Raw genomic sequence first — 24,488 nt, 5'->3', positions numbered from 1 at the left:
TCAGCTATCCACATGAAATGCAGATCTGTTCTTTGCAGCAGGCATTTACTCTTCTGCGCTACTTTATGGCGAGTCAAAACTGCCACTAGACAAAACCCCGATCTCTCTCTCTAGCTGGAACATTAATCACAAGCGTTATCTTGACATTGTTAATGCTGCCCTATAAACGAATTCTACAAGGAAATCTGCTACAACACCCTCCCTCTTAGATCAGAGACCCCCCTCTACCCCCATCCTCTCCAAGTCAACACCCAGTGAAGCCGCACCAGTCGCACTGCCCTAAATCCGGTCCTGATGTCACACATAAGCAAAGTGAATCGTCACCCGTAAGCAAAGTGACAACTTGGCAGGTACGTTATGCTGTCAAATTACGATTTCAACCCACACATTCTGCCACCTCGCCAGCGTGCCACGCTCGAACACAGTCCAGCGCTCAGCTGGTCATACTTCTACCTTCTTAGATGGTCTAAGCCAAAGCCCTTCATACCACCACCCTTTCAAAACTTCCCTCGCATTACAAATACACTTTTCTATAACGCATTCTTAAAACTTCCAAATTAGTCTCGTGAGATCAATATATGAAACACCTTCCCAGGGAATTGTGCTCATCTATCTGACGTAGCTGTGTCCATACCGGTTTGTTTTCTGCCCCGGGCAGGGTGGTCATGGGTCCGGCAGGCATCCTGAGGTTGGTGCTGCCGCTCCCTGATCCGGGTACGACTAAACGTACACAGCGGCAGGTACACTACTAGGCCGTACTATAAGGAATCGGGAGCTTGAAGGAACCGAACAGCGAGCGTAGACATCGAAAAGGGACATGGATACAACGCATATCCAGCAATAAAGTTAGACAGGAAAAAAAGACTTCAGCGTCCACTCAGCCAAATAACATAGACTAGAAACAAAAGAGGGCCTTAAGCATGGGAAGCGGAGACTCATCGACCTAGCAGAAAGACTAAAGCCACACAATTCTAACAAAGAACTAGAATGCTGACATTTTAAACGAAGGATTGAACAAAAGTGGCTGTCATTGGAGGCCATGTTCTGAAGAGTAGCAGTGGAAATACAAGTTACTATTTACTATTAAGTATTTATAACTTCCATCTCATGTTTGAAATTCTAGGTTCTAAATCGCTTTAATAAAATACTGCGTATTTCTTAACAATGCTCGATGGGTAATAGCGTGAATTCTGACATACCCTGAGGACAACTGTATCTCCAGACTACGTCCTCTCATCATTCTCACCCACTAGCTCTTAAAATAAATCTGAACTCAGATACAGTTTGGAAGGCAACGAATGGCGTTTTAAACGTCTGTGTTTGTAACTCCTTATTAGAAATATGTTACTAAACCACAAAAGACGAACGTTTGTAAACGACAAAGTGCAACTACGCTCTGTTCATTGTGATCCATGTGGAGCATGTTTACGTCATGCGCAAGTATGATTACGGTTTCCATAGCAACATTTGTACACCGCCAGTCGGGAAGACGGTACAGGTGGGTGCGCGCATCCTATATCGCGCAGTTCTTTGCGAACTCTATCACCAATTCGTTGCCGAATCTCAGCCACATCTTTCCAACGCCACACTTTACCTCCCTACGTCCATTGTTCAGTTTCACCAACTTAACGCTCATGCACCGTCCTTCGTTCAACTTTTCCAAGCACCTTCCTCTCATCTAAATTAATTTCGCCACTTACATCGGTGTATGAAACCAACCTACTTAACGATTGGAATTGGGGGTATTTCACATGCCCAGGATATTCTTCACCTGGGGTGGTAATGTTGGCATGTGCTTGTTAAAACGTGGTGCAGACTCAATTGGAAGCTATCCAGTTCGATTTATTTTATCTTTTTCTTTTAGGGCGTGATGAAAACTAGGTTTTTACTTACATAGAAGTTTGAATGCAACATATTCCTTTCTCTTAAGTGAAAACCATATTGTATTGTTTATACTACTTGAAAGTTTTATGGAACTTAACTTTAAAATGTGTAATGGTGTGCATTTTTATGTAATTATTTGTGTTGAAAACACAACATAAAATAACTTTGGCGATTGTATGTCAAAGCAGGAATCCAGAAATTCATCTGTCAAATATTTAATAAGAATAAGGTGGATGGATTACTGATGGATTGGGAAATGCTACACTTTGATTGCAATCCACCTAAATGGAATTCACCAAGTGCTCCTCCGTTTAGTAGTATACACTTCACTCCAAGCAATCAAGCTGTTTGGTTTATCAAAGAGTCAGGTGCTGTGTAGTACTATGGTGAACAACCATTCATTGTCACATTTAAAATAATCTTCAATGTTGAACAAGCACAAGATATACTGTGAAGGAGGAGAAACTTTGCCAAGTGCCACTTTTGGAGTTCTTTTAATAATTCCACCATGTAGAACTTTCCACATTTCATTTTGTCACATTCTACAGTGACCTATCTTCAACCCAACGTGAAAAAATAACCCACGCCCACCAAATTCAAAGTAACACAAAACATGCACAACTCAACCTTATGTACTAGTTAACCTCAACAATCATCTAACATTCACATTACAAACTCCTAATTCCGTTCTGCTTAACTTTCTCATGGTGGCATGGCAGCACCACATTAGCCTTCCTATCATTCATTATTGGTCACTGACTTTCCTAGCTAAGTAACCTCTGGAAAAAAATGGCTGTGTACATTTTGGGAATTAGTGGCACATTCGGAAGGAGAGGTTATGTCAATTGATTATTATTCCAATTGGCCAGAGTTAAAAATTGTTACTTTGATTAACACGAAAGTAGTAGTTGAATATTTCAATTTTTTATTTGTTATGGATTGGTTTATGTGAAAACCAGTCACTAAAAATGAGTTTCCAGTTGGATTCAAGAGAAATTAAAGAATTTTTGAAGTGCAGATAAATTAGACACATTCACCCGTCTGTCTACTACCCACAAAGTAATGGACTTGTGGAACAATGGAATCTGGTATTGTAAGAGAGGTTACAGTTAACCTTACTTGAGGGGTTGGACTGGAACCAGACAGCAAGGAACCTAGCATGGGCCAGTCACCCAGTGCCTCATGGTTCAGTTGAGATAGTTAGAATGAAGGAATTTTGTTTAAAATGATGAGGAAGGAAGACGTTGGAATGCAAAAGAACATGGAGGTGAAGGAAACAAGTGAACCATGAAGTCTAAAGAATTAAAACATCAAGGTACAACACCGGGTGAGAATGTGAATATCGCTCCTGGTGAGATAGTGACACATGTTCAAGAATTGAAAAGTGTGCCTTGGAGGATGCAGAGCTGAGAAAGTGAAAATGAACAGTGGAAGGCCTTTGAGTTTGTGCTCTAATGCAAATTACATGTTGCTGTATGTGCGTGTTGTTAACTCCCAGCCACATCTCCAGTGAAGTGTTGTGATGAATAACTAACCGTATTTGCAGGCAAAAGAATATATTTCTGTAATATGGATTAAGTGTAAGATACACTGTAGATAAGGGAAACTCTTGTCAGCTATCTGTTCTGGAATTCTTGCCATAATGTATTTATCAATGATTTATTTGAAGCTATTAGTTTAACCATAGGGCAGTCCAGCTCTTTATAATTAACAATTGAAAACAGAGCAGTTACAGAAGAAAATGGGCAACATTAGCACACAGCAATGAGCTAAGAGCATAGAAAAAAGAGTGCAGGTACAGTGTTTTCCAGTAAACTGAGGACTATGTTGGTTCAAAAGAATATTAGGAGGAGTTAGACTAGAATCAGTCAACTAACGTCTGAAGAGATTTTTTTTTAGTCACTCCTGAAACCAAGGTTAGGATTTAGTAATATGTAGTCTGTAGTATAGTTCCACAGTCAATGAGGAAGGCATGGGAAACCTGTTTTATGGTTTTGGATTTCTTGACTTTGGGAATTAGATGATCTTTGCTTTTCGTATTTCATTGACCACCTGTCGGCTTGACTTTCTATTTCAGGTAAGGATGTAAAATAGTGTGCTTTGCTTTATGTGTGAAGCATGCAGTCTTGACGTCCACTTCTCCTTCAAGAGGTAGACAGTGAGGCACTTTAAGATGGGGAAGGTGTGATCAGATTACTTTTCTCTGGCAACTAGCTAAGCTTCTCCATGAAGTATGGCTTGAAGGACTTTGTGGTAGAGTTTGGAAGGCCTTCAAAGTTCACCAGCTTGATCGTTGCGATCTAGGGCCTGCAATACAGATCGAAGTTTGTATGAGAAGTGTTAATTTTTAGTTTATTGAGCAAATGGGGTTAATAGGATGTTCACTTAGTTAGCTTGCTGACATAGTCATTTAGGGAGAGGTTGTTTTCTAAGATGTGACTTTTCAAGTATATTTATTTATTTCGTTATAAAGTTTTATATAGCGCAAACTTGATTCCGAAGGATATCAGAGCAGTGGATCCAAGGGTGGGTAGATGCCTAAAGGTAGAATTTTCCAAACTTAATGATGTCATACCCCCAAATGACCGATGATCAGCTCACTGTAATTACAACATACTGTCACTTTAGAGAAATATGATGTGGGTGGAGGCTGACAAAGTTGAAGTTTGGAGACTGTAATATAGTACATGACCCAGCATCACTAATGCTGTCTAGGAAACAAACAAAAATACGTTTTTTGTTTTTAAAACTAAAATTTGCTAAAATAATTCAGACTATTCAATGTCATCTAATAGCTAAACTTTAAATAGGCCACCAGATTGCCTCAGCAGTTGTACGCCAAAACTTTGTGATACTATTGCTCAGTTGTCACTGCAATATGCCAATTTTACTGTTCTAAGAGATGTCAACCTACATATTGATGATCCAAGCTGCCCCAGGCTCTCCAGCTAACATCAACATTAGATAGCCTTAACCTCTCTCAGCGTGTAACCTTACTAACCCACAGAGCGGGCCATATGCTGGACTTAATTTTTACAAATATTCAAAACCTTAGAGTGGAGGATCCTTTGCGTCAGGTATGGACTGACCACTTCCTGGAAACCTAAACCTTCAGCCTCTTGGTTCTCGACCAAACTCAAAAACTCAAATTGGAGAAGAACATCTATAAGAAGTTAGAGCGCTGTTGGAGAAAGTCTTATAATTTTTCAGCAAAAAGTACCTATAAAGAGGCTGTAAAAAAAAAATCTTCAAACTAATGCTGTGTAAGATGAGGGAATACTTTGCAAGTCATATTAAGAGCTCAGATAACTCCACTAAATACATTTTTAATATTGTAAACTCCTTTACCAGCCCGGCAGCGATCAATAGTACCTTCCACTCCTCTCCGTGTCTTTGTACCAGCCTTTCAGATTTCTTTGAGAAAAAAATCCCAAAACTTTATTCCTCATTTCTACTGGATGTAGGACCCGCAGCTAACCAGCAATGATGGCCCACAGATTCCCTTACTTTCGTCTCAGAATTCCTCTCTATGTCACCTGAGGCCTCATTGTTGGAACTCCTGAAGTGCAATTCTGGCTCTCCGGAGGACCATTGCCCGTCTCAGTTCTTTAGAATGCTGGCCCCCTGGTTAAAATTAGTGTTTAAATCCAGCTGATTTAGCAGAAGTTCAGTGGCCTCCTACATGATTCTCAATCAGGCTTCCGAGCTGCATACAGCACAGAGACTGCTGTGCTAGAAGTCTCTGAATCAGTGAGAGAGACTGTGTACGGTGGCGCATCTGCCATGGTAGTACTTTCAGACCTATCAGTAGCATTCAATATGGCCGCTCACCTGATCCTGTTGTGGAGATTAAGCCATTTAGGCATACAGGGGATGGCACTGTCATGGATTCAGTCCTTCCTGGGAGACCGTTCCCAACAGGTCTTTCTTCGTCCTTTCTCATCTTCACCGTAACCATTGCTGTGCGGAGAGACACAATGCTTGGCCTTGAACCCGTTGCTTTTGAATCTTTACTTTGCCCCACTGGCCACTCTTATCGTATCTTGAGATGTGAAGATATTTTCCTATGCGGATGACATGCAGCTGGTATTCTGTTTTAAAGAAGACTCCATGGCTGCCTTCCACAAATGTAAGGAATTCCTGAAAATTATTTCTATCTGGATGAATGGTAATTGCCTAAAACTGAATGCTGATAATACCGAGGTCCTATTCTTCAATCAGGCACCACCTCCAACATCGAATCTCTGGTGGCTTATGGAGTTGAACCCTCCCCACCCCCAATCCCAGCTGCCTCAGCAAGAAAACTAGGAATCAGACTGGATACGGATCTCTCATTAATGACACAAGTCTGACAGATCTCTTCCACATGCTTTTGGAAGCTGAGATCCAACAGGAAACTCATACGCTCTCTGCCGGAGTAGAGGCATTAGGTCATGGTGCACTCACTGGTGACCTCTCAGCTGGATTATGCTAATATCATTTATCTGGGGCTACCTTACGCTGATCAGGAGGATAGAGTTTAAGTCTCTGACTCTGGCCTTCAGAGCAACCAGGGGCTTTGGCCCATGTATCTCAAGCAGAGACTTAGTCTTTATCAGCAGGAACAGACACTGAGATCCAATCACTTGCGACACTTCGGGTCACACGGTATATCAAAACCTGACAAGGTGGCAGGTCATTCTCGGTAAGAACTGGAAAACTCTGGAATGCCCTGCTCTGCTCCTGATTGAGACAGAAGTGGAGTTTAGGAAAGCTGTAAAAACCTGTCTCTTTACTCAGGTGTAGTCTCCCTGTTGGTCTTTCGCTAGTCTGCCTGGACACCTCCTCAGAGGTAGCTGTGCGCTCTATAAATGACTATTGATTGATCTTCAAAATCATTGATACTCTGTCGACACCTAAAGCAGCTGACCCCGTAGTCAAGACACAGGAGCTCTGCGATAATATCGCAAGCTTCTTCCACTCAAAAATTGCTGAGATTGACAACTACCTTAAAATCCTCAATTTGGAGTTGGATACTAACTGTGCATCCCCACTTCCTCCTCCTTTCCCTTCCCAGGATGAGGTCTCTGAATCTGGCCCCAATTTCGGTTTCGCAGGCTTTCCTCTTCTGACCCTGGAAGAACTAAATTGCCTCCTTGACGCCACCAAGTCATGCTCGCCGTTGGACCCTTGTCCTCTAAAAACCCTGAAGGCCTGCAGAGAGGTCGCTCTTCCTCCCCTTCTAGAGGTCATGAACTTGGCCATCACCGAGGGTATTTTCCCCATATTCTGAAAAACCGCAGTTGTCAAGCCTATTCTTAAGAAGGCTTCTCTGAATCCGGGAGTCCTAAAAAACGTCGGCCTATTTCACTACTCCCAGGCCCCGGCCAAGATACTTGCGGCCCATCTCAATTGCCATCTGACCTCCTACTGCTGGACATCTCTCAACATGGGTTTCGTGCTGCTCACAACACTGAGTCGACCATCAGAGTTGTGATCTACAACATCCGTTCTGAGGTCGATAGGGGCCAGACTACGCTACTGGTGCTGCTCGATCTCACGGCAGCCTTTGACACCCTGTCTCCTTCGATCCTGGTGGACAGGCTTGAAGGGATAGGGGTGGGCGGGATCACCCTTAGTCTCCTCTCTTCCATCCTTCACCAAAGAAAGCAGAGAGTAAAATTGGGCAACTTTCTGTCCCCCTCCCAGTATGTGCAATGTGGGGTACCGCAGGGCTCCTCCTTAAGCCCGCCGCTATTTAACATCTATGTAACACCACTTGTCGAAGTGGTACGATTTTTGAATTCCAGGTTTTGTCGTACGCCGACGATACTCAGATTATGGTCTCTATTGCTCAGTCGGTAAACAACTAAGCCCTTAAATTCAGAGCATGTATGGAGGCAGTATCACAATGGATGGTACGAAACTTCTTAAAATTGAACGGGGAAAAGACAGATGTCTTGATTTTTGGAGGAAATCAAGATATTTGGTCTGAGGATTGGTGGCCTTCCTCTTTGGGGGACTGCCCCCGCCCGACCCGTTCCGCCAGGAATCTTGGCGTATTGATAGATCCGGCCCTCTCCTTCTACCTCCAGGTCAACAGAATGGTGTCCACCTGTTGTGCCATCATTCAGACGCTTAGAAAGATTGCCCCCTATCTGTCGCTGATGCCCGCAAACAGTCAACAGTTGCCCTTGTTTCCTCCAGGCTTGATTATTGCAATGCACTTTATTGCGGCATAAATAAGAGGTCTGTCCATCGCCTCCAGATGGTACAAAACGCCGCAGCCAGGATGGTCTTGAACCTCCCTAGGATCGCATCTGCAACTCAGGCCAGGAAAGATCTTCACTGGCTCCCTATCCATTTCAGAATTTCTTTCAAGATCCTTTGCATAGCCCACAGGGCAGTTTTCGGATTGGGCTCTGAAGGTATCAGGTTTCTTGTGAGCGCCTACATTCCCAGCAGAACCCTTCGCTCGGCCTCTAGAAATCTGCTTTCGGTTCCCAGATTTAAAAATGCGAAGTGGGGAGGAAGAGCCTTCTCCACCTTGGCCCCTAAGCTATGGAATTCCCTCCCACCTGAACTTTCTAGTCAACCCTCACTGGGGATTTTCCGCAAACCTTTAAAAACCTGGCTCTTCTCTCAGGCTTACTAATGTCCTGGCATCCGCTTCTCTGAGACTGTATGTTTGTGTGTGTCTTGCACCTTGATGCCCTCTGGGTTAAGTTTGCGCACCATAAATTCCCCATTCATTCATTCATTCATTGAAATATGCTGAGAAACTGTAATCTCATCAATAATTATACCTGCATATGGAACATCCAGCTTTGCATTTTTCTGCAAAGTTCTTTTTTACCAAGCCCACTTCACCACAATTTTGTCTGTCTTTTACTGACCCATAACGCAGTGAGTATTGGAGATCTTTTCCTTGCTGGCATTAGTCCACAAACAATCCTTGTTAGTTCACTGACTAAGGCTACCATCAATAAAGATAGCATCTATCCGAGCATGGCAAAGCCCTAGAAACAAACACCACCTCAACACATACAGAGAGGCAAGCACATGCTGATTTAAATCATTTCACTTTTTGCAAGCCATTGTTACCTCTTCATCACTTCCCATCAACAATGGTACTCTGCAAAAGACACTTGGGGTCATCCACACATTGCTTATGTCTCCTCCTTACTATTACCCACCCTTGCACTCTCTCAACACCTTTGCACTAATTGTACCCTGCATATGCAGGTTTTTATTACACAATGACCGCTTCTCCAATTTGTAAATATTTTCATAGCCAAGGCTACCTAGACAAAATACAAAGAAACAAAGTTCTGTATTGTTTTTGTACACTGTTTATAATTCAAACTATCCTGCAGTGCATGCTAAGATTTCAGCAGATCAGATTGCTAACTGTTTTATTTTACCCAGAATTAGTTAATTCGTTATTTTCTTCTCATTCACAGTTTTAGCTGAAGTTCCTTTTGTTGTGGACCCATGCGACATAGGGGGTTCTTTCTGTGTTCCATCCTTGGCCCTCCTGCACAGTTGTTTGAAGAGGACACGTGATGATGGCTCATCTACTGGGGAGCAGCACAGTCATGGATAGCCTGAGAAAGGACATAATGGACCTGCAGGGGGCCATCATCGACGTCTTCTCCAGAGTGGGTGCACTGCGCTACCCTTCCTGGAAGTTCCCTGATAAGGTCTCCTGTGACCTAGACTTGGTGATACTGCTAGAGCGTTATGACCACGTGGAGGGAGACCCCGAGTTCACCCAGCACTCCCACGTTGTTTTACTAGAGCTGGTAATTGATCGGTAAGAAAGATCACCCAGATTTTTTTTAAAGGATATTGCTACTAAAATGCTGAAATTATTTGATTTTTGGTTAGTGCCAATAAAACTGCTGTGACCTGGTTTTTAGATTTTGCTCATGTTGAAGATCTAATCTGTATAGGGAATTTCCCCAAAATACTTTACAAGAAGTCACAAGTAAAAAGTCACACCACCAGTAGACGACACAGCATAATTTCTACCTTCTCCACTTTGTAGCATACATTTTTTTATTAGCTGCAGAAAGGTATTGTGCTACATAAATGCAACTGTCAGCTTGGATTTTGATGATTAAATAATTTCTGCTCTTCTGTTATTTTCTAACTTTAATTGAGGCTTGAACAGCTAATAGTAAGAAATCAAATATGCAAAAGGAGTTCACATTGCCTATTCTATTTTGGAAGGCAAATTGCGTGCACCCTTGGCACAGTGGCCTTGGGTTTGGAAAATAACCAAAATCTGTTGAAATGGCAGCCAACAGGTGGTTTGACTTGGTCCTGGTACATATAAAGGTACGTGGAAACAATGGTTTAATCTATACACGACGGTGTAGCGTCTCCTAATGTGCACACAAGGAGTAATTTCCACAAAAGTAATATAAATCACTAATCAGAATCTACGCACCCACTCAACCTCCCCAAGGTACACCGCGTGGAAACAACCTGGTGGAAGAAACTATTTGATGTTGCCAGCAAATTCTGCTGCATGCTCCACATTAGAGGTTAGAAACTCATGTATACATGGGCCAAAAAAACTCACTATTACGAAGAATGAGCAGCCAACTAGACCTTCAGAACCCTCAGCAAGGTTACAGAATTTGAATAAACAGGAATATTTCACTGACCTCTACGTAATTCTACGAGAATGTTGATTACATTTGTCTGTACAAAATAGAGAGAGCCTGGACCACTGTTTGGAATAACCCATAAATATTTTTTCTATTTACCTCTTGCATCCCCCTCCGTAAACTCTATTTGTCCTGGATCTCCTTCTAAAAACCTACACCTTATTAGCTATTCCAAGCATCAGGAGTCCTGGCAGTTTAACTCTGTCAGCACCATCATTTCACCAGTTATGGAAATACTGAATGCACCCCACTTACAAGGAATAGTCAGTCACAAGGGAGCCAAGTATACTATAACAGTCCTGTTGTTGAACTAATTGACAACAGATAATAAAAGCATAATATCTAACCTTCCTTCTCTGTAAGGTCTTTAAAGATTAGGCCACTCACTAACTACAAACTGAAAGCTAACAACATACTCAACATCTGCCAGCCAGGTTGCAGACTCATCAAGAGCATAGAAACTACCCTTTCTGACACCAGTGAGCATTTCTTGATGACCCGGGTAGTGAATAATACAAAGTTTTAACACTACTAAATTTGTCAACCGTATAAGCCACAATGGACCAATCATTTTTTTCTTGAGACGTTGCAGGAACTTGCTGGATTCTCAAGGATTCCCCTGCGGCTGATCTGGTTATTTATATTAGAAGAAAAGCAACAGATTAAAATAAGACAGTCATTGGTATTTTATATTACTTAGGTGCAGCCTCTGCCTGAAGCAATCACACATCTGCTGTGTGGTTACAAATGGGAAGACACATCTCTGATTTAAAAAACACGATTTGATTAGCCTGTCTCAGATGCATAGTTATTTGTACATAGAGTGCTTAAATGCCATAAATGTCTTCTTAGTGCTAACTTCACCACTTTTCGGGCACATAATACAAATATACAGCTGTGGTGCTAAAGTCATGTCTTTACTTCCTTCCTTCCTTCCTTCCTTCGTAAATGGGAGGTGATCATCAAATGCTGTTAATATAGTCCTAACTGTATTCTACAAAATCCCCGTGTACACTGCGAAAGGCGGTACCCCCTACATAAGCACAATGTATTCCGAGAGTTCTATATCATTTGGCATCCGATTGGAGAAGATGCTTTATGGGCACATGCTGCTTTCATAAGCTCTCTGTTAGAAAGCAGACATTTCTTCTACTATAAACTAGCTTTAAATCAGTCTGGTTTCCCCATTGGATCCAAAACCAAGATCTGGGGTTCAGGAGGCTGAATTAGAACACTGCCTCAAAAACATGAGTCTAACCCCTAACCCACGCAGAAAAAGAAAAATACAGGAATCTTCTCTGAGCTACAGCTCTTCTTTTCACAACAAATCACAGAAATTGTGACAAACAGCTTCCAATTTGTTACATTTAAAACAGCCCTTCTGCTCCCAAGAAGCAAAAGGGCTGTGGTTCTCTCCTGGCTCCACTACTGAAAAATAAGCTCGCTGGGGTGGCTAAGTTAAAAAAAAAAAAGGCTGAAGAATCAGGTGGATATATTGTGTTTTAACTTGAAGAATCAGGAACAAAACATTGTTTGAAGAGTTTCGTTGGCTCTTCATGGAGAACATATTACAACTTAAAACAATATGCACTCTTTATAAAGCCTGCGGAGGAAACTGACCACCATATCAACAGAAATGTGGTCCCCACTACATTTGGCCATAATCACCATATAAGTAATTCTAAATTGACTATCAAATCAACAGCAATGAGCCCACTCCATCCTCCATCTAAGTTCTAAGGACCACCAACTACACGTAGGAGCCAGCAATACTCTCAAAGGCTACGGCCCAATGCCATGGTGGATCTCCAGTTTGATGAGCTGCATTACTGGAGCCCTTGTGTATGAGAGTATAATTCACCTATGCTTGGCACACAGCAGATATGTGTGATGCTGAAGTGAAATGCTAGATCTTTACAAAAATGCAAACTAATAAATATGAGTTGCACTTTGTATCATTTCTGAATGCAGAATTCTTTGTATGATTTGCGAATACAGGATTCAGATCCTGCATATTCCTTGCAGCCATTGACAGCTCAGCACTCAAATGCATTTTCTGCATAACTGTCCTATTACTGTTCTGCAAATTACATTTAACTTAAATTATGTGAGATAGTTCTACCTTACTAATTTCACAAAAACTAAAATGGGTTTCTGTGGTGTTGGATTCACTGAACAATTAGGAAAACTGCATCCCTTCAGTGGTTTTATTTACATGTAAAGACTGAATTACATAAAACAAATACAATATCACCCGCTATGGCAACAATGAACAATTACTAGCATAATATGCTTAATTATCTTACTTGAAGTTTATTGAATAGAAGAGCTTTTCCTCTTAAAGTGATACAATCGTCGATTAAACAGACCCTGGGACATTACTTACCTGGAGAAAAGATGGAGATGGTTTGGAACGAGGAGCTACTCTGATTGAAAAGCCATCTTATGCTCCGGCTAAGAAGGGCAGACTTGGAAATAGGAAAATCAAAGGACCTATCACTAAAAATACAATTGGGATAGTTTGGAGTGGACTTTTCTGACAATCTGTGTAGGAGAGTAGGGTCTGTAATCCTATGATCACCCAGATTTTTTGCTTTTGTTTCACTGGTTTACGACTTTCTCTGGCTGTGGGCCTGCCAATCAGACCCACAGCCTGGCTGTTCTCTTTCTAAATTACGATATGTACCCTAGGTGCATTTACCAATTGGTACTGGGCCACCTTATCAGACCCCGTAACGCAGGGCATAGGTGTACCCAGGGCCGCCAGGGGCTGCAGCATGTATTATGCCACCCCTGGCTGGCCTCCTAAATTTGACACAACTGGCTGCATGACAGCTGGGGCGAAGTCGTGTAATCACACTTTGCTTTAGATATAGTAGCCCTATATCTAACCATACCATGGACACCCGAGCTCCTATCAGTCACTCCTATGGCAGGCCTTGACAATCCTGAAGGCAGAGTGCGTGGGCTCGTGTGAACTAGGCTCTGGCCCGAGCCGAGCCCGGTTGCAGCTTGCGGAATCAAGACCCAATGGCTGTTCCATGATAACGCGTACCACATCGGTAACTTCGGTGTCGCGTTATCAAGACATGTCGAGTAAGGTGTCATACGAATCGGGATGCTACCCCCGCACCAATTCTGGCGACGAGGTTAGCATTCCGCCCTTCTAGAGGGACACGACATGTACGTAACTGTGAACCCCGGTTAAAGTTAACTAAAGCCTCAGCTCCACAAAATGGATGCTGCCACCACAGACACGAGTCTGACCTCCTGCTGCTGGGAGTCCTTCCAGCGAGGAGAGCTTGGACAAAGGGTTTCCTGTCGAGGGCGGTGTTCGCACCGTCCCAGACAGGGTTTGTGTATTCTGGGTAGGTAGGGCTTTTGCGAGAAGGTGACTGCGGAGTGGCACCCCGGTGCTCACTACGCATCTGCCGGTCAGAACCAGTTCCAGGGGCACCAACCCTGGCCTGGGGAAAGTCTGGCAGGGGAGAGGGGTGTAACTACCTCCCTTCCTGGTCCCACCCTTAGGGCAGGACCTAGTCATGTACCCACCCCTTTCTTTAGAATAAAGGCCGGAGCGGGGACCCTTCCAAATCAGATCATCTTTGAATCAAGAACTACTTTCTACGAAAGGACACTCAAGACTCTTCTCAAGATTTCTCCCTTGTGACTAAGGAGTAGTCACCCTGCATCAGCGGGCACCATCTAAGAACTCTGCGGTTTGCTGTAAGTCCTTCCTCAAGGAATCCGACGGCCCAGCTCGACGAGAACCGGCTTCCCTGGCACCTCTGACCTCTACCCACGTCATCAGCTCAGCTGTGATCTGTGGGTGCGACGAGACCTCGAGGGACCGGCCATCATCAGAACCTGCACGCTCTTAACCAGCACGACCTTCGAAGCAATTCCCTGGTGAGTGCTCTGGGGTCCGAGAAGCCCCGACCCTGAGCCGCTCCAGCACCGAAGTGCAGTCTCCCAGCATCTCCACGATCTGCGTGGGGCCCTTCTGCTCGCTGCTCAGCACGTTGTCTGGTCACTAGCCTCCGGCTTGTGCCCTTCCTTGACGACGACCGACAAACAACTCTGCCGGTCTGGTTGCTCCAGACTGGCCCTTGCTTCCATCTTTGCGAGAAGCACCCCGGACCCTCCTGGTCCACTCACGACGCCATCTTAGGCCCACCACGTGGCCCTGAGATCTGCCAAGGCTTGTTGCCCCATCCTGGGCCCAGCGACGCCGACAGCATCATCCTTCGTGGGACAGCTCGCACCTCCGACGTGGTCGCCGACAACGCCTCCTGGTCCGTGAGACTGCAGAGCCTAGCGTCGCCCACCCACCGGGTCGAGGTGACGGCCAACCGGTGCCCTCCTGGTACCCTCTGACTACTGGCTAGTAGTACGAACTTGGTCCCCTCTGCTTTCAGGTATCAACAATCTCTGATCCAGGCTTGGATCCCTACGAACTATTCATCACTGGTCGCCGGCCAGCAACTCCTTTCTTCCGGCTCCTGGCTCGTCAGCGAAGACCCCAACGCCTGTAAGACTTGTGCAGCCGCAGCCCTCGTGGCTAGGTAACTCGGCATTTCGGTGCCTGCATAGCCTCTTTACTCTAGGGTCCCGAGTCCCTCGCTTCTGACTTGCCTTATCGGGTCCGCCCGAGACCTTAAACTTTCCGTGTCCTCGGACACTTGTTTTAATTGTGCACTTGAAGTATTTTCCTAAAGAGATTTGGTTTGTGCTTAGTACCCTGTCCTCATAAAGAGTACAGGGCTGTTGTGATTCTCAATAAATATCCTGTTTATTTTCATAACACTTGTGTGGTGTCCTTTCACTTGGTATTCAAGGGGTACATGTGTGGTAAACAGCTGGCTTAACACGCCCTCTCGAGTCTTTAGCCTTAGACTGCTCGTATCCACGCTACTAGGATAGCTGGTCTATAGGTTGACTTACAACCAAACACCATAAGGGTCGTTGGAACGATACATAGCGGTCGCTAGAATAGCGAACGTTGCATATCGGGCCAACTTCTCACATTGGTGAGCAGCGGGTGGGATTTGAGCTTGCTGTTGTTTTACCACACGTATCTTAAGAATATCTGGTTGAAAGATCGCATAAGTACTGTTAGTACATATAACTAAAGCTTAGAATACTCTGAGTTCTACTGAACCAGCTGTTGCAGCTCCTCAAGGCTTAGCACACCTTGGCTGCAACTCTTAGCAAGGGAACAGTAGGTAAACCCATAGTGTAGGTAGGTGCATCACTTACACCACACTAGAAACAGTATGTCGGACAAAGGAGGAAACTCTGAGTCTCCCCTTGTGTCAGTTGACCCTCCACAGGTCATCCCTTCAAGATATACTGCGCTTAACTTTCATGAGTTACGACAAGTATGTACCTCTAGGAAGATTAAGCAAGGGGCTAACCCCACCACCTCCTTTCTGATTGGTCTCCTAGAGACTTATGATGCCAGAAAGGCTGAGAAGCTTCTTAGCCCTTCTAATCCAGAAGGAGACATGCCTCCCCTCGAGGGAACCAGAGACGATCCTGACCTCATCCACCTCGCAACCGAGAACGAAGATGTGGAGGAGGATGAGGATGAGGATCCCTCTGGGGATGAGGCAGATAAGGGACAGGTAGAAGTCGTTAGACTAAGCAGGTCCAACTTAAGCAAACATGACAGTGGTACTGGGGGACTCCTGGGACCACTATCAGGTCAGCTTAACATTGGGAATGGACGAGCCAGATCTCTGTCAAGAGGCTCTGGCAGATCCCTTCAAACCAATGGCTCTCACAACTCTTCGCAACAAGGGATGACGTCCCCTCAGCGGAGAGTGTACGAAGCTAAGGAAAGGGCAGCTAATCTGAGGATCGAAAGGGAAGAACTTGCCCTGGCCAAAGAGAGGCTTGCCTTTGCTAGAGAGCAACAGTTAAGTGGGGCGGTCCCCACTGGTGGCAGCAATATACCTAGCAATAGGGAAAGGAGTTTTGATACAAAACACCTTGGTAAGATAGTGCCCCCCTTTAAACAAGGGGACGACATCCACAAATGGATTACTGCTTTGGAGAGGGCCTGCACTGTGCAAGGTGTACCCCAGAGTCAGTGGGCAGCTATCTTGTGGCTCTCCTTTGAAGGAAAAGGAAGAGACAAGCTCCTCACCACAAGGGTGGAGGATGCGAACAATTACCAAGTCTTGAAAAATACACTCGTTGAAGGGTTCGGCCTAACCACTGAGCAGTACAGGGTGCTGTTCAGGGATACCCAGAAGACGCAGTCTCAAGATTGGTCTGATTTTGTCGATTGTGCCACTAAGGCTTTTGAGGGCTGGTTGCTGGGCAGTAAGGTTACTGATTACGAAGGATTGTATAATTTGATGATGAGAGAACAAATTTTAAACAATTGTCAGAACCAGTTGTTGCATCAGCATCTTGTCGACTCGGATCTGACCTCTCCCCAAGAATTGGGAAAGAAGGCAGACAGATGGGTTCGTACGAGAGTTAAACAGAACCAGGGCCAGAATCAAGGTGGTCAGAAGAAAGCAGACCAGAAGGGTAAAGATTCTAAGGGGGAACAAAATGACCAGAAGTCTTCGACAGGTCCCCAACAACCCAAAGAGGGTGGGGGTCAGGCTCCCCAAAAGAAGAAAGAAGGCCAATCCAAAAGATGGTGCCAGTACTGTAAAAGTAAATCTCACTGGTTTAGTGAGTGCACCAAGAAAGGAGGAGGGCAGACTCCTGCCACTGCAGCCCCTAAGGCACCTGTGCCCCCTAGTACAGTCAGCAGTGGTAGTGCGCCTCCCAAGGGTTTAGTAGGGTTAACCCTGGGTTCTGAGGGGCGTGACAACTTAGTTGGCACACTCACTCAGGCTGTCCTTGTCAGTACAGGGGACGCGGACGTGTCCCCTGACATAAGTCCCAATACCTTGGGCAAATACAGACAGACGCCTTTCATAAATGGAAAGATGGCTCAGGCCTATAGGGACACTTGTGCCAGCGTCACCATGGTGACGCCTAACTTTGTGGACCCTGGACAGATCATGCCAGGTACGGAATTCCTGGTGACCAATGCAAGCAATGTCACTACCAATCACAGTATGGCAATTGTAGCTTTCTCCTGGGGAGGGGTAACTGGCCAAAAGAAGGTTGTAGTTAGTCCAGACCTCCCAGTGGATTGTTTGTTGGGCAATGATTTGGAGTCATCACAATGGTCAGAAGTGGAGCACCGGACTCACATGGAAATGTTAGGTTTGCCAGCACATGTGTTTGCTGTGACCAGGTCACAGGTCAGGAAATGCCCGACTGAACAGGTGCTGGATCCTGGAACAACGGACCAGACATCTCCCAAGAAAAAGAGCGGTAGGGTTAAGGCTGCGCCTTCCCCCTTGCCCCAGGTCGTGGATCAAGTCTCAGAGGAGGCTGACCTACAGGAATTGAGGGAAACTGAGCCTAGGGAGTTCGAACTTGATCAAGTTGAATTCTTGGGTTCAGGGGGACCCTCAAGGGAAGACCTGGGGAAGGACCAGTTAGACTGCCCTTCTCTTGAACCCCTCAGACAGCAGGCTGCTGCTGAGGCTGCTGGGAACGCCACAGGTACCCACAAGGTATACTGGGAAGATGGACTCCTGTACACTGAGTCAAGAGACCCCAAGCCTGGCATGACCAGGAGGCTGGTTGTACCCTTGTCTCAGCGTGGTTTCCTACTTACCTTGGCCCACGAGATTCCCTTAGCAGGTCACTTAGGCCAGACGAAAACGTGGGACAGGCTTGTCTCACACTTTCACTGGCCTCATATGAACGAAGATACCAAGGAGTTTTGCCGCTCCTGTGTCACTTGCCAAGCCAGTGGTAAGTCAGGTGGCACGACAAAGGCCCCCCTTATACCAATGCCTGTGGTGGGGGTGCCCTTTGAACGGGTGGGGATCGACATCGTCGGTCCCATGGAACCACCGACAGCATCAGGGCACAAGTTTATACTGGTGGTAGTGGATCATGCCACCAGGTATCCTGAAGCTATTCCCCTTAGGACCACTACAGCACCTGTTGTGGCAAGAGCCCTAGTTGGAGTATTCTCCAGAGTGGGCTTCCCTAAGGAGGTCGTCTCCGACAGAGGTGCAAACTTTATGTCGAGCTACTTAACTGCTATGTGGAAGGAATGTGGTGTCAACTACAAGTTCACTACACCCTATCATCCACAATGCAATGGGCTTGTTGAGAGATTCAACAGGACCCTTAAAGGGATGATTCATGGACTACCTGAAAAGCTTCGGCGTAGATGGGACGTCCTGATCCCCTGCCTCTTGTTCGCCTACAGAGAAGTCCCACAGAAGGGGGTTGGCTACAGCCCTTTTGAACTTTTGTACGGGCATCCTGTAAGAGGACCCCTGTGTTTGGTGAAGGAAGGATGGGAGAGACCTCTCAAAAAGCCTGCAGCCAACATAGTGGACTATGTGCTTGGCCTCCGCTCGCGGATGGCTGAGTACATGGAGAAGGCATCTGAAAACCTTAAGGCCAGCCAAGAACTCCAAAAAGCTTGGCATGACCAAAAGGCTGTCTTGACTGTTTACCAGCCCGGACAGAAGGTGTGGGTGTTGGAGCCGGTGGCCCCAGCAGCACTCAAGGACAAATGGTCCGGGCCCTACACCATCCTGGAGAAAAAGGGAGAGGTCACCTACCTGGTTGACCTGGGAACTCCCCGGAGCCCCCACAGGGTGCTTCATGTCAACAGGCTCAAGGCATATGTCGACAGGAAGGACATGAGTTTGCTCATGGCCCTAGATGAGGGACAGGAAGAAGAGAGTGACCCTCTCCCCGACCTGCTCACTCAGAACCCTGACGATGGATCGGTAGATGGTGTTGTCTTTTGTGGCAGCCTCTCCGAGCATCAACAGAGCGACTGTAAACAGGTTCTTCAGTCGTTCAGACATATGTTTTCTCTAACACCCAGTCAGACCGATTGGTGCACCCATGAGGTTGACACTGGTGACAGCCTGCCCGTTAAGAGTAAAATCTACCGGCAGCCTGATCACGTTAGAGACTGCATCAAGAGTGAAGTGCAGAAAATGTTGGAGCTGGGAGTCATTGAACCCTCGGATAGCCCTTGGGCTAGTCCCGTAGTTCTAGTGCCGAAACCTCACACCCAGGGTGGTAAGAGAGAGATGAGGTTTTGCGTAGACTACAGGGGTCTCAATGCAGTCACTAAGACTGACGCCCACCCAATACCAAGGGCAGACGAGCTTATCGATAGATTGGCTTCGGCCAACTACTTAAGTACGTTTGACCTGACCGCTGGGTATTGGCAAATCAGGTTAGCTGAGGACGCCAAGCCTAAAACCGCATTTTCAACCCCTGGTGGGCATTATCAGTTCGTGGTGATGCCCTTTGGTCTGAAAAATGCACCTGCCACCTTCCAAAGGTTGGTGAATCAAGTCCTTACTGGGCTGGATGACTTCTGTGCGGCGTATCTTGACGATATCGCTGTCTTTAGCTCCACCTGGGAGGATCACCTGGTCCACCTGCGGAAAGCGTTAGAGGCTCTGCAAGCAGCAGGCCTCACTATCAAGGCCACCAAGTGCCAGATAGGGCAGACACAGGTTGTATACCTGGGCCACCTTGTAGGTGGAGGCCAGGTTCAGCCACTGGAGAGCAAGATACAGTCAATCAGGGACTGGGCTCCTCCAACCACCCAGACTCAGGTTCGAGCTTTCTTGGGCCTGACTGGTTACTATAGGAAGTTTGTCAGGAACTATGGTTCCATCGTGACACCATTAAACGAACTGACAAGTAAGAAAATGCCAAAAAAGGTTCAGTGGACAGCGAGCTGTCAAAAAGCATTCGATGACCTAAAGCAGGCCATGTGCACGGCGCCTATCCTCAAGAGTCCGGACTACTCCAAACCATTCATTGTCCAAACAGATGCTTCTGAGTTGGGTGTGGGAGCTGTTCTTTCTCAACTGAATTTCGATGGTCAAGACCAGCCCATTGCTTTTATAAGCAGAAGGCTGACCCCTAGAGAGAAGAATTGGTCAGCTATTGAGAGGGAGGCCTTTGCTGTGGTTTGGGCCCTGAAGAAGCTGAGGCCATACTTGTTTGGCACTCACTTCAAGATTCAGACCGACCATAAGCCCCTCTTGTGGCTAAATCAGATGAAGGGTGAAAACCCCAAACTGCTAAGGTGGTCCATTTCCCTACAGGGGATGGACTTTACAGTGGAACATAGACCTGGTACTGATCATGGCAATGCCGATGGGCTCTCCAGATATTTCCACTTAGAACAAGAAGACTCACCTGGTCAAGGTTAGCTTATTGTTCCGACGTTTGGGGGGGGGTCATGTAGGAGAGTAGGGTCTGCAATCCTATGATCACCCAGATTTTTTGCTTTTGTTTCACTGGTTTACGACTTTCTCTGGCTGTGGGCCTGCCAATCAGACCCACAGCCTGGCTGTTCTCTTTCTAAATTACGATATGTACCCTAGGTGCATTTACCAATTGGTACTGGGCCACCTTATCAGACCCCGTAACGCAGGGCATAGGTGTACCCAGGGCCGCCAGGGGCTGCAGCATGTATTATGCCACCCCTGGCTGGCCTCCTAAATTTGACACAACTGGCTGCATGACAGCTGGGGCGAAGTCGTGTAATCACACTTTGCTTTAGATATAGTAGCCCTATATCTAACCATACCATGGACACCCGAGCTTCTATCAGTCACTCCTATGGCAGGCCTTGACAATCCTGAAGGCAGAGTGCGTGGGCTCGTGTGAACTAGGCTCTGGCCCGAGCCGAGCCCGGTTGCAGCTTGCGGAATCAAGACCCAATGGCTGTTCCATGATAACGCGTACCACATCGGTAACTTCGGTGTCGCGTTATCAAGACATGTCGAGTAAGGTGTCATACGAATCGGGATGCTACCCCCGCACCAATTCTGGCGACGAGGTTAGCATTCCGCCCTTCTAGAGGGACACAACATGTACGTAACTGTGAACCCCGGTTAAAGTTAACTAAAGCCTCAGCTCCACAAAATGGATGCTGCCACCACAGACACGAGTCTGACCTCCTGCTGCTGGGAGTCCTTCCAGCGAGGAGAGCTTGGACAAAGGGTTTCCTGTCGAGGGCGGTGTTCGCACCGTCCCAGACAGGGTTTGTGTATTCTGGGTAGGTAGGGCTTTTGCGAGAAGGTGACTGCGGAGTGGCACCCCGGTGCTCACTACGCATCTGCCGGTCAGAACCAGTTCCAGGGGCACCAACCCTGGCCTGGGGAAAGTCTGGCAGGGGAGAGGGGTGTAACTACCTCCCTTCCTGGTCCCACCCTTAGGGCAGGACCTAGTCATGTACCCACCCCTTTCTTTAGAATAAAGGCCGGAGCGGGGACCCTTCCAAATCAGATCATCTTTGAATCAAGAACTACTTTCTACGAAAGGACACTCAAGACTCTTCTCAAGATTTCTCCCTTGTGACTAAGGAGTAGTCACCCTGCATCAGCGGGCACCATCTAAGAACTCTGCGGTTTGCTGTAAGTCCTTCCTCAAGGAATCCGACGGCCCAGCTCGACGAGAACCGGCTTCCCTGGCACCTCTGACCTCTACCCACGTCATCAGCTCAGCTGTGATCTGTGGGTGCGACGAGACCTCGAGGGACCGGCCATCATCAGAACCTGCACGCTCTTAACCAGCACGACCTTCGAAGCAATTCCCTGGTGAGTGCTCTGGGGTCCGAGAAGCCCCGACCCTGAGCCGCTCCAGCACCGAAGTGCAGTCTCCCAGCATCTCCACGATCTGCGTGGGGCCCTTCTGCTCGCTGCTCAGCACGTTGTCTGGTCACTAGCCTCCGGCTTGTGCCCTTCCTTGACGACGACCGACAAACAACTCTGCCGGTCTGGTTGCTCCAGACTGGCCCTTGCTTCCATCTTTGCGAGAAGCACCCCGGACCCTCCTGGTCCACTCACGACGCCATCTTAGGCCCACCACGTGGCCCTGAGATCTGCCAAGGCTTGTTGCCCCATCCTGGGCCCAGCGACGCCGACAGCATCATCCTTCGTGGGACAGCTCGCACCTCCGACGTGGTCGCCGACAACGCCTCCTGGTCCGTGAGACTGCAGAGCCTAGCGTCGCCCACCCACCGGGTCGAGGTGACGGCCAACCGGTGCCCTCCTGGTACCCTCTGACTACTGGCTAGTAGTACGAACTTGGTCCCCTCTGCTTTCAGGTATCAACAATCTCTGATCCAGGCTTGGATCCCTACGAACTATTCATCACTGGTCGCCGGCCAGCAACTCCTTTCTTCCGGCTCCTGGCTCGTCAGCGAAGACCCCGACGCCTGTAAGACTTGTGCAGCCGCAGCCCTCGTGGCTAGGTAACTCGGCATTTCGGTGCCTGCATAGCCTCTTTACTCTAGGGTCCCGAGTCCCTCGCTTCTGACTTGCCTTATCGGGTCCGCCCGAGACCTTAAACTTTCCGTGTCCTCGGACACTTGTTTTAATTGTGCACTTGAAGTATTTTCCTAAAGAGATTTGGTTTGTGCTTAGTACCCTGTCCTCATAAAGAGTACAGGGCTGTTGTGATTCTCAATAAATATCCTGTTTATTTTCATAACACTTGTGTGGTGTCCTTTCACTTGGTATTCAAGGGGTACATGTGTGGTAAACAGCTGGCTTAACACGCCCTCTCGAGTCTTTAGCCTTAGACTGCTCGTATCCACGCTACTAGGATAGCTGGTCTATAGGTTGACTTACAACCAAACACCATAAGGGTCGTTGGAACGATACATAGCGGTCGCTAGAATAGCGAACGTTGCATATCGGGCCAACTTCTCACAATCTGGCCATTTGAATAATAACTTATGCACAACATCTCTTCGGGCACTTGTTCCATGAGATTTAGGCCCCAGAGGCCTGAAATCTCACACAATGCACAGGAGTTTAATGCTTTTTGATCTAAGAATAAGTGGTAAAATAGAGGCAGATGGTTTTTACACATATTGATACAAGTTTTGCAGCCTCAGTCACAGTGGATGCTGACTTGTGGAAGCACTCATTACTCTGTGGCTGTGAAGGTTTTAAACAAATCAGAGCATCCTTTTTAGGATTGCACATGTTGATAGGATTTCATCCGTAACATATATTTCTTCATAGGGCAGCCTGAGTGAATGAACCTGTGATCTGAGTGTGCGCAGTCAATGGCTGACACTGCTGTCAGACAGGAAAAACTCACACAAGGTGCGATAGCTGCAAGAGTTCAACCAAAATGTTTTTTACCTCAGGCAATTCCCTACTTGGGCTTGGAAATTCCTAGCAAGAGACTAATCGTTTTCGAAGAGGAAGCCTCACCCACATCATGTGACATGCTTCATCATAGGAAACCTCTGTCCACCCTGGTAGGATAGTACCACTAGGGCGGACTTAACCTCGAGAAAAAAGGGTCGGGAGTTCTTAGATAAAGTTCCACATGCACAGTGAGGAATCCAGACAACTAAATTACCTAGAGGTACAATGGTTTAATCCATCCACATTACGCCAGCATGTTTCTGCCCTTGATAATTGGCTGTTCAGGTCACAGATAATCAGGGCCAAGGATCCGTAATGGACAGGCCTATTCACCGTTAAATGATACAGTGTGTAACCAATACACACTAGGTGAGTCCTATCTTGTCTATGTTTAGTTGCTCTTAAAAGAATTTGAGACAAATAATAGAAATATTTATAAAAAAAGATTGGCACTGCTAATAATTCTCACGTGCAAAGACCTAACATCTGATAGTGGAAAACTATAGACACTACACTGCACACCATACAAAAGCACACATGTTAAGTGAAATATACACATGCAAGTGGAGATCCATTTCCTACCCTAATTTAGATAATGCTATCTTCCTGGTCTGAGATGAGACAATGTCCTCTGTAGTCACACCCTAATTAAAAGAAGTGTTCTTTTGTTTATGACACAGGTTAAAACGTATTGGAAGAT

The 24,488-nt window shown here is 46.4% G+C and overlaps 2 protein-coding genes across 2 annotated transcripts in view; one reads left to right on the top strand and one right to left on the bottom strand.

The window, feature by feature from the left end:
- The window catches only part of SF3A1 (splicing factor 3a subunit 1), a 213,310-nt gene extending 212,480 nt beyond the window's left edge, over positions 1-830 (bottom strand). Inside the window, exon 1 of the mRNA XM_086943206.1 lies at positions 635-830. Coding sequence (XP_086799332.1) covers positions 635-682 — 48 coding nt within the window. The 5' untranslated portion in view covers positions 683-830. The remainder of the gene's footprint in view (positions 1-634) is intronic.
- Positions 831-9,328: 8,498 nt separating this feature from the next.
- The window catches only part of CCDC157 (coiled-coil domain containing 157), a 204,934-nt gene continuing 189,774 nt past the window's right edge, over positions 9,329-24,488 (top strand). The window contains exon 1 of the mRNA XM_086944736.1: positions 9,329-9,679. Within this exon, the coding sequence (XP_086800862.1) occupies positions 9,429-9,679 (251 nt within the window). The 5' untranslated portion in view covers positions 9,329-9,428. The remainder of the gene's footprint in view (positions 9,680-24,488) is intronic.

Source organism: Lissotriton vulgaris, chromosome 11, assembly GCF_964263255.1.
Source record: "Lissotriton vulgaris chromosome 11, aLisVul1.2, whole genome shotgun sequence".
Classification (NCBI taxonomy): domain Eukaryota; kingdom Metazoa; phylum Chordata; class Amphibia; order Caudata; family Salamandridae; genus Lissotriton; species Lissotriton vulgaris.
This window is presented reverse-complemented; position numbering and strand designations above follow the sequence as displayed.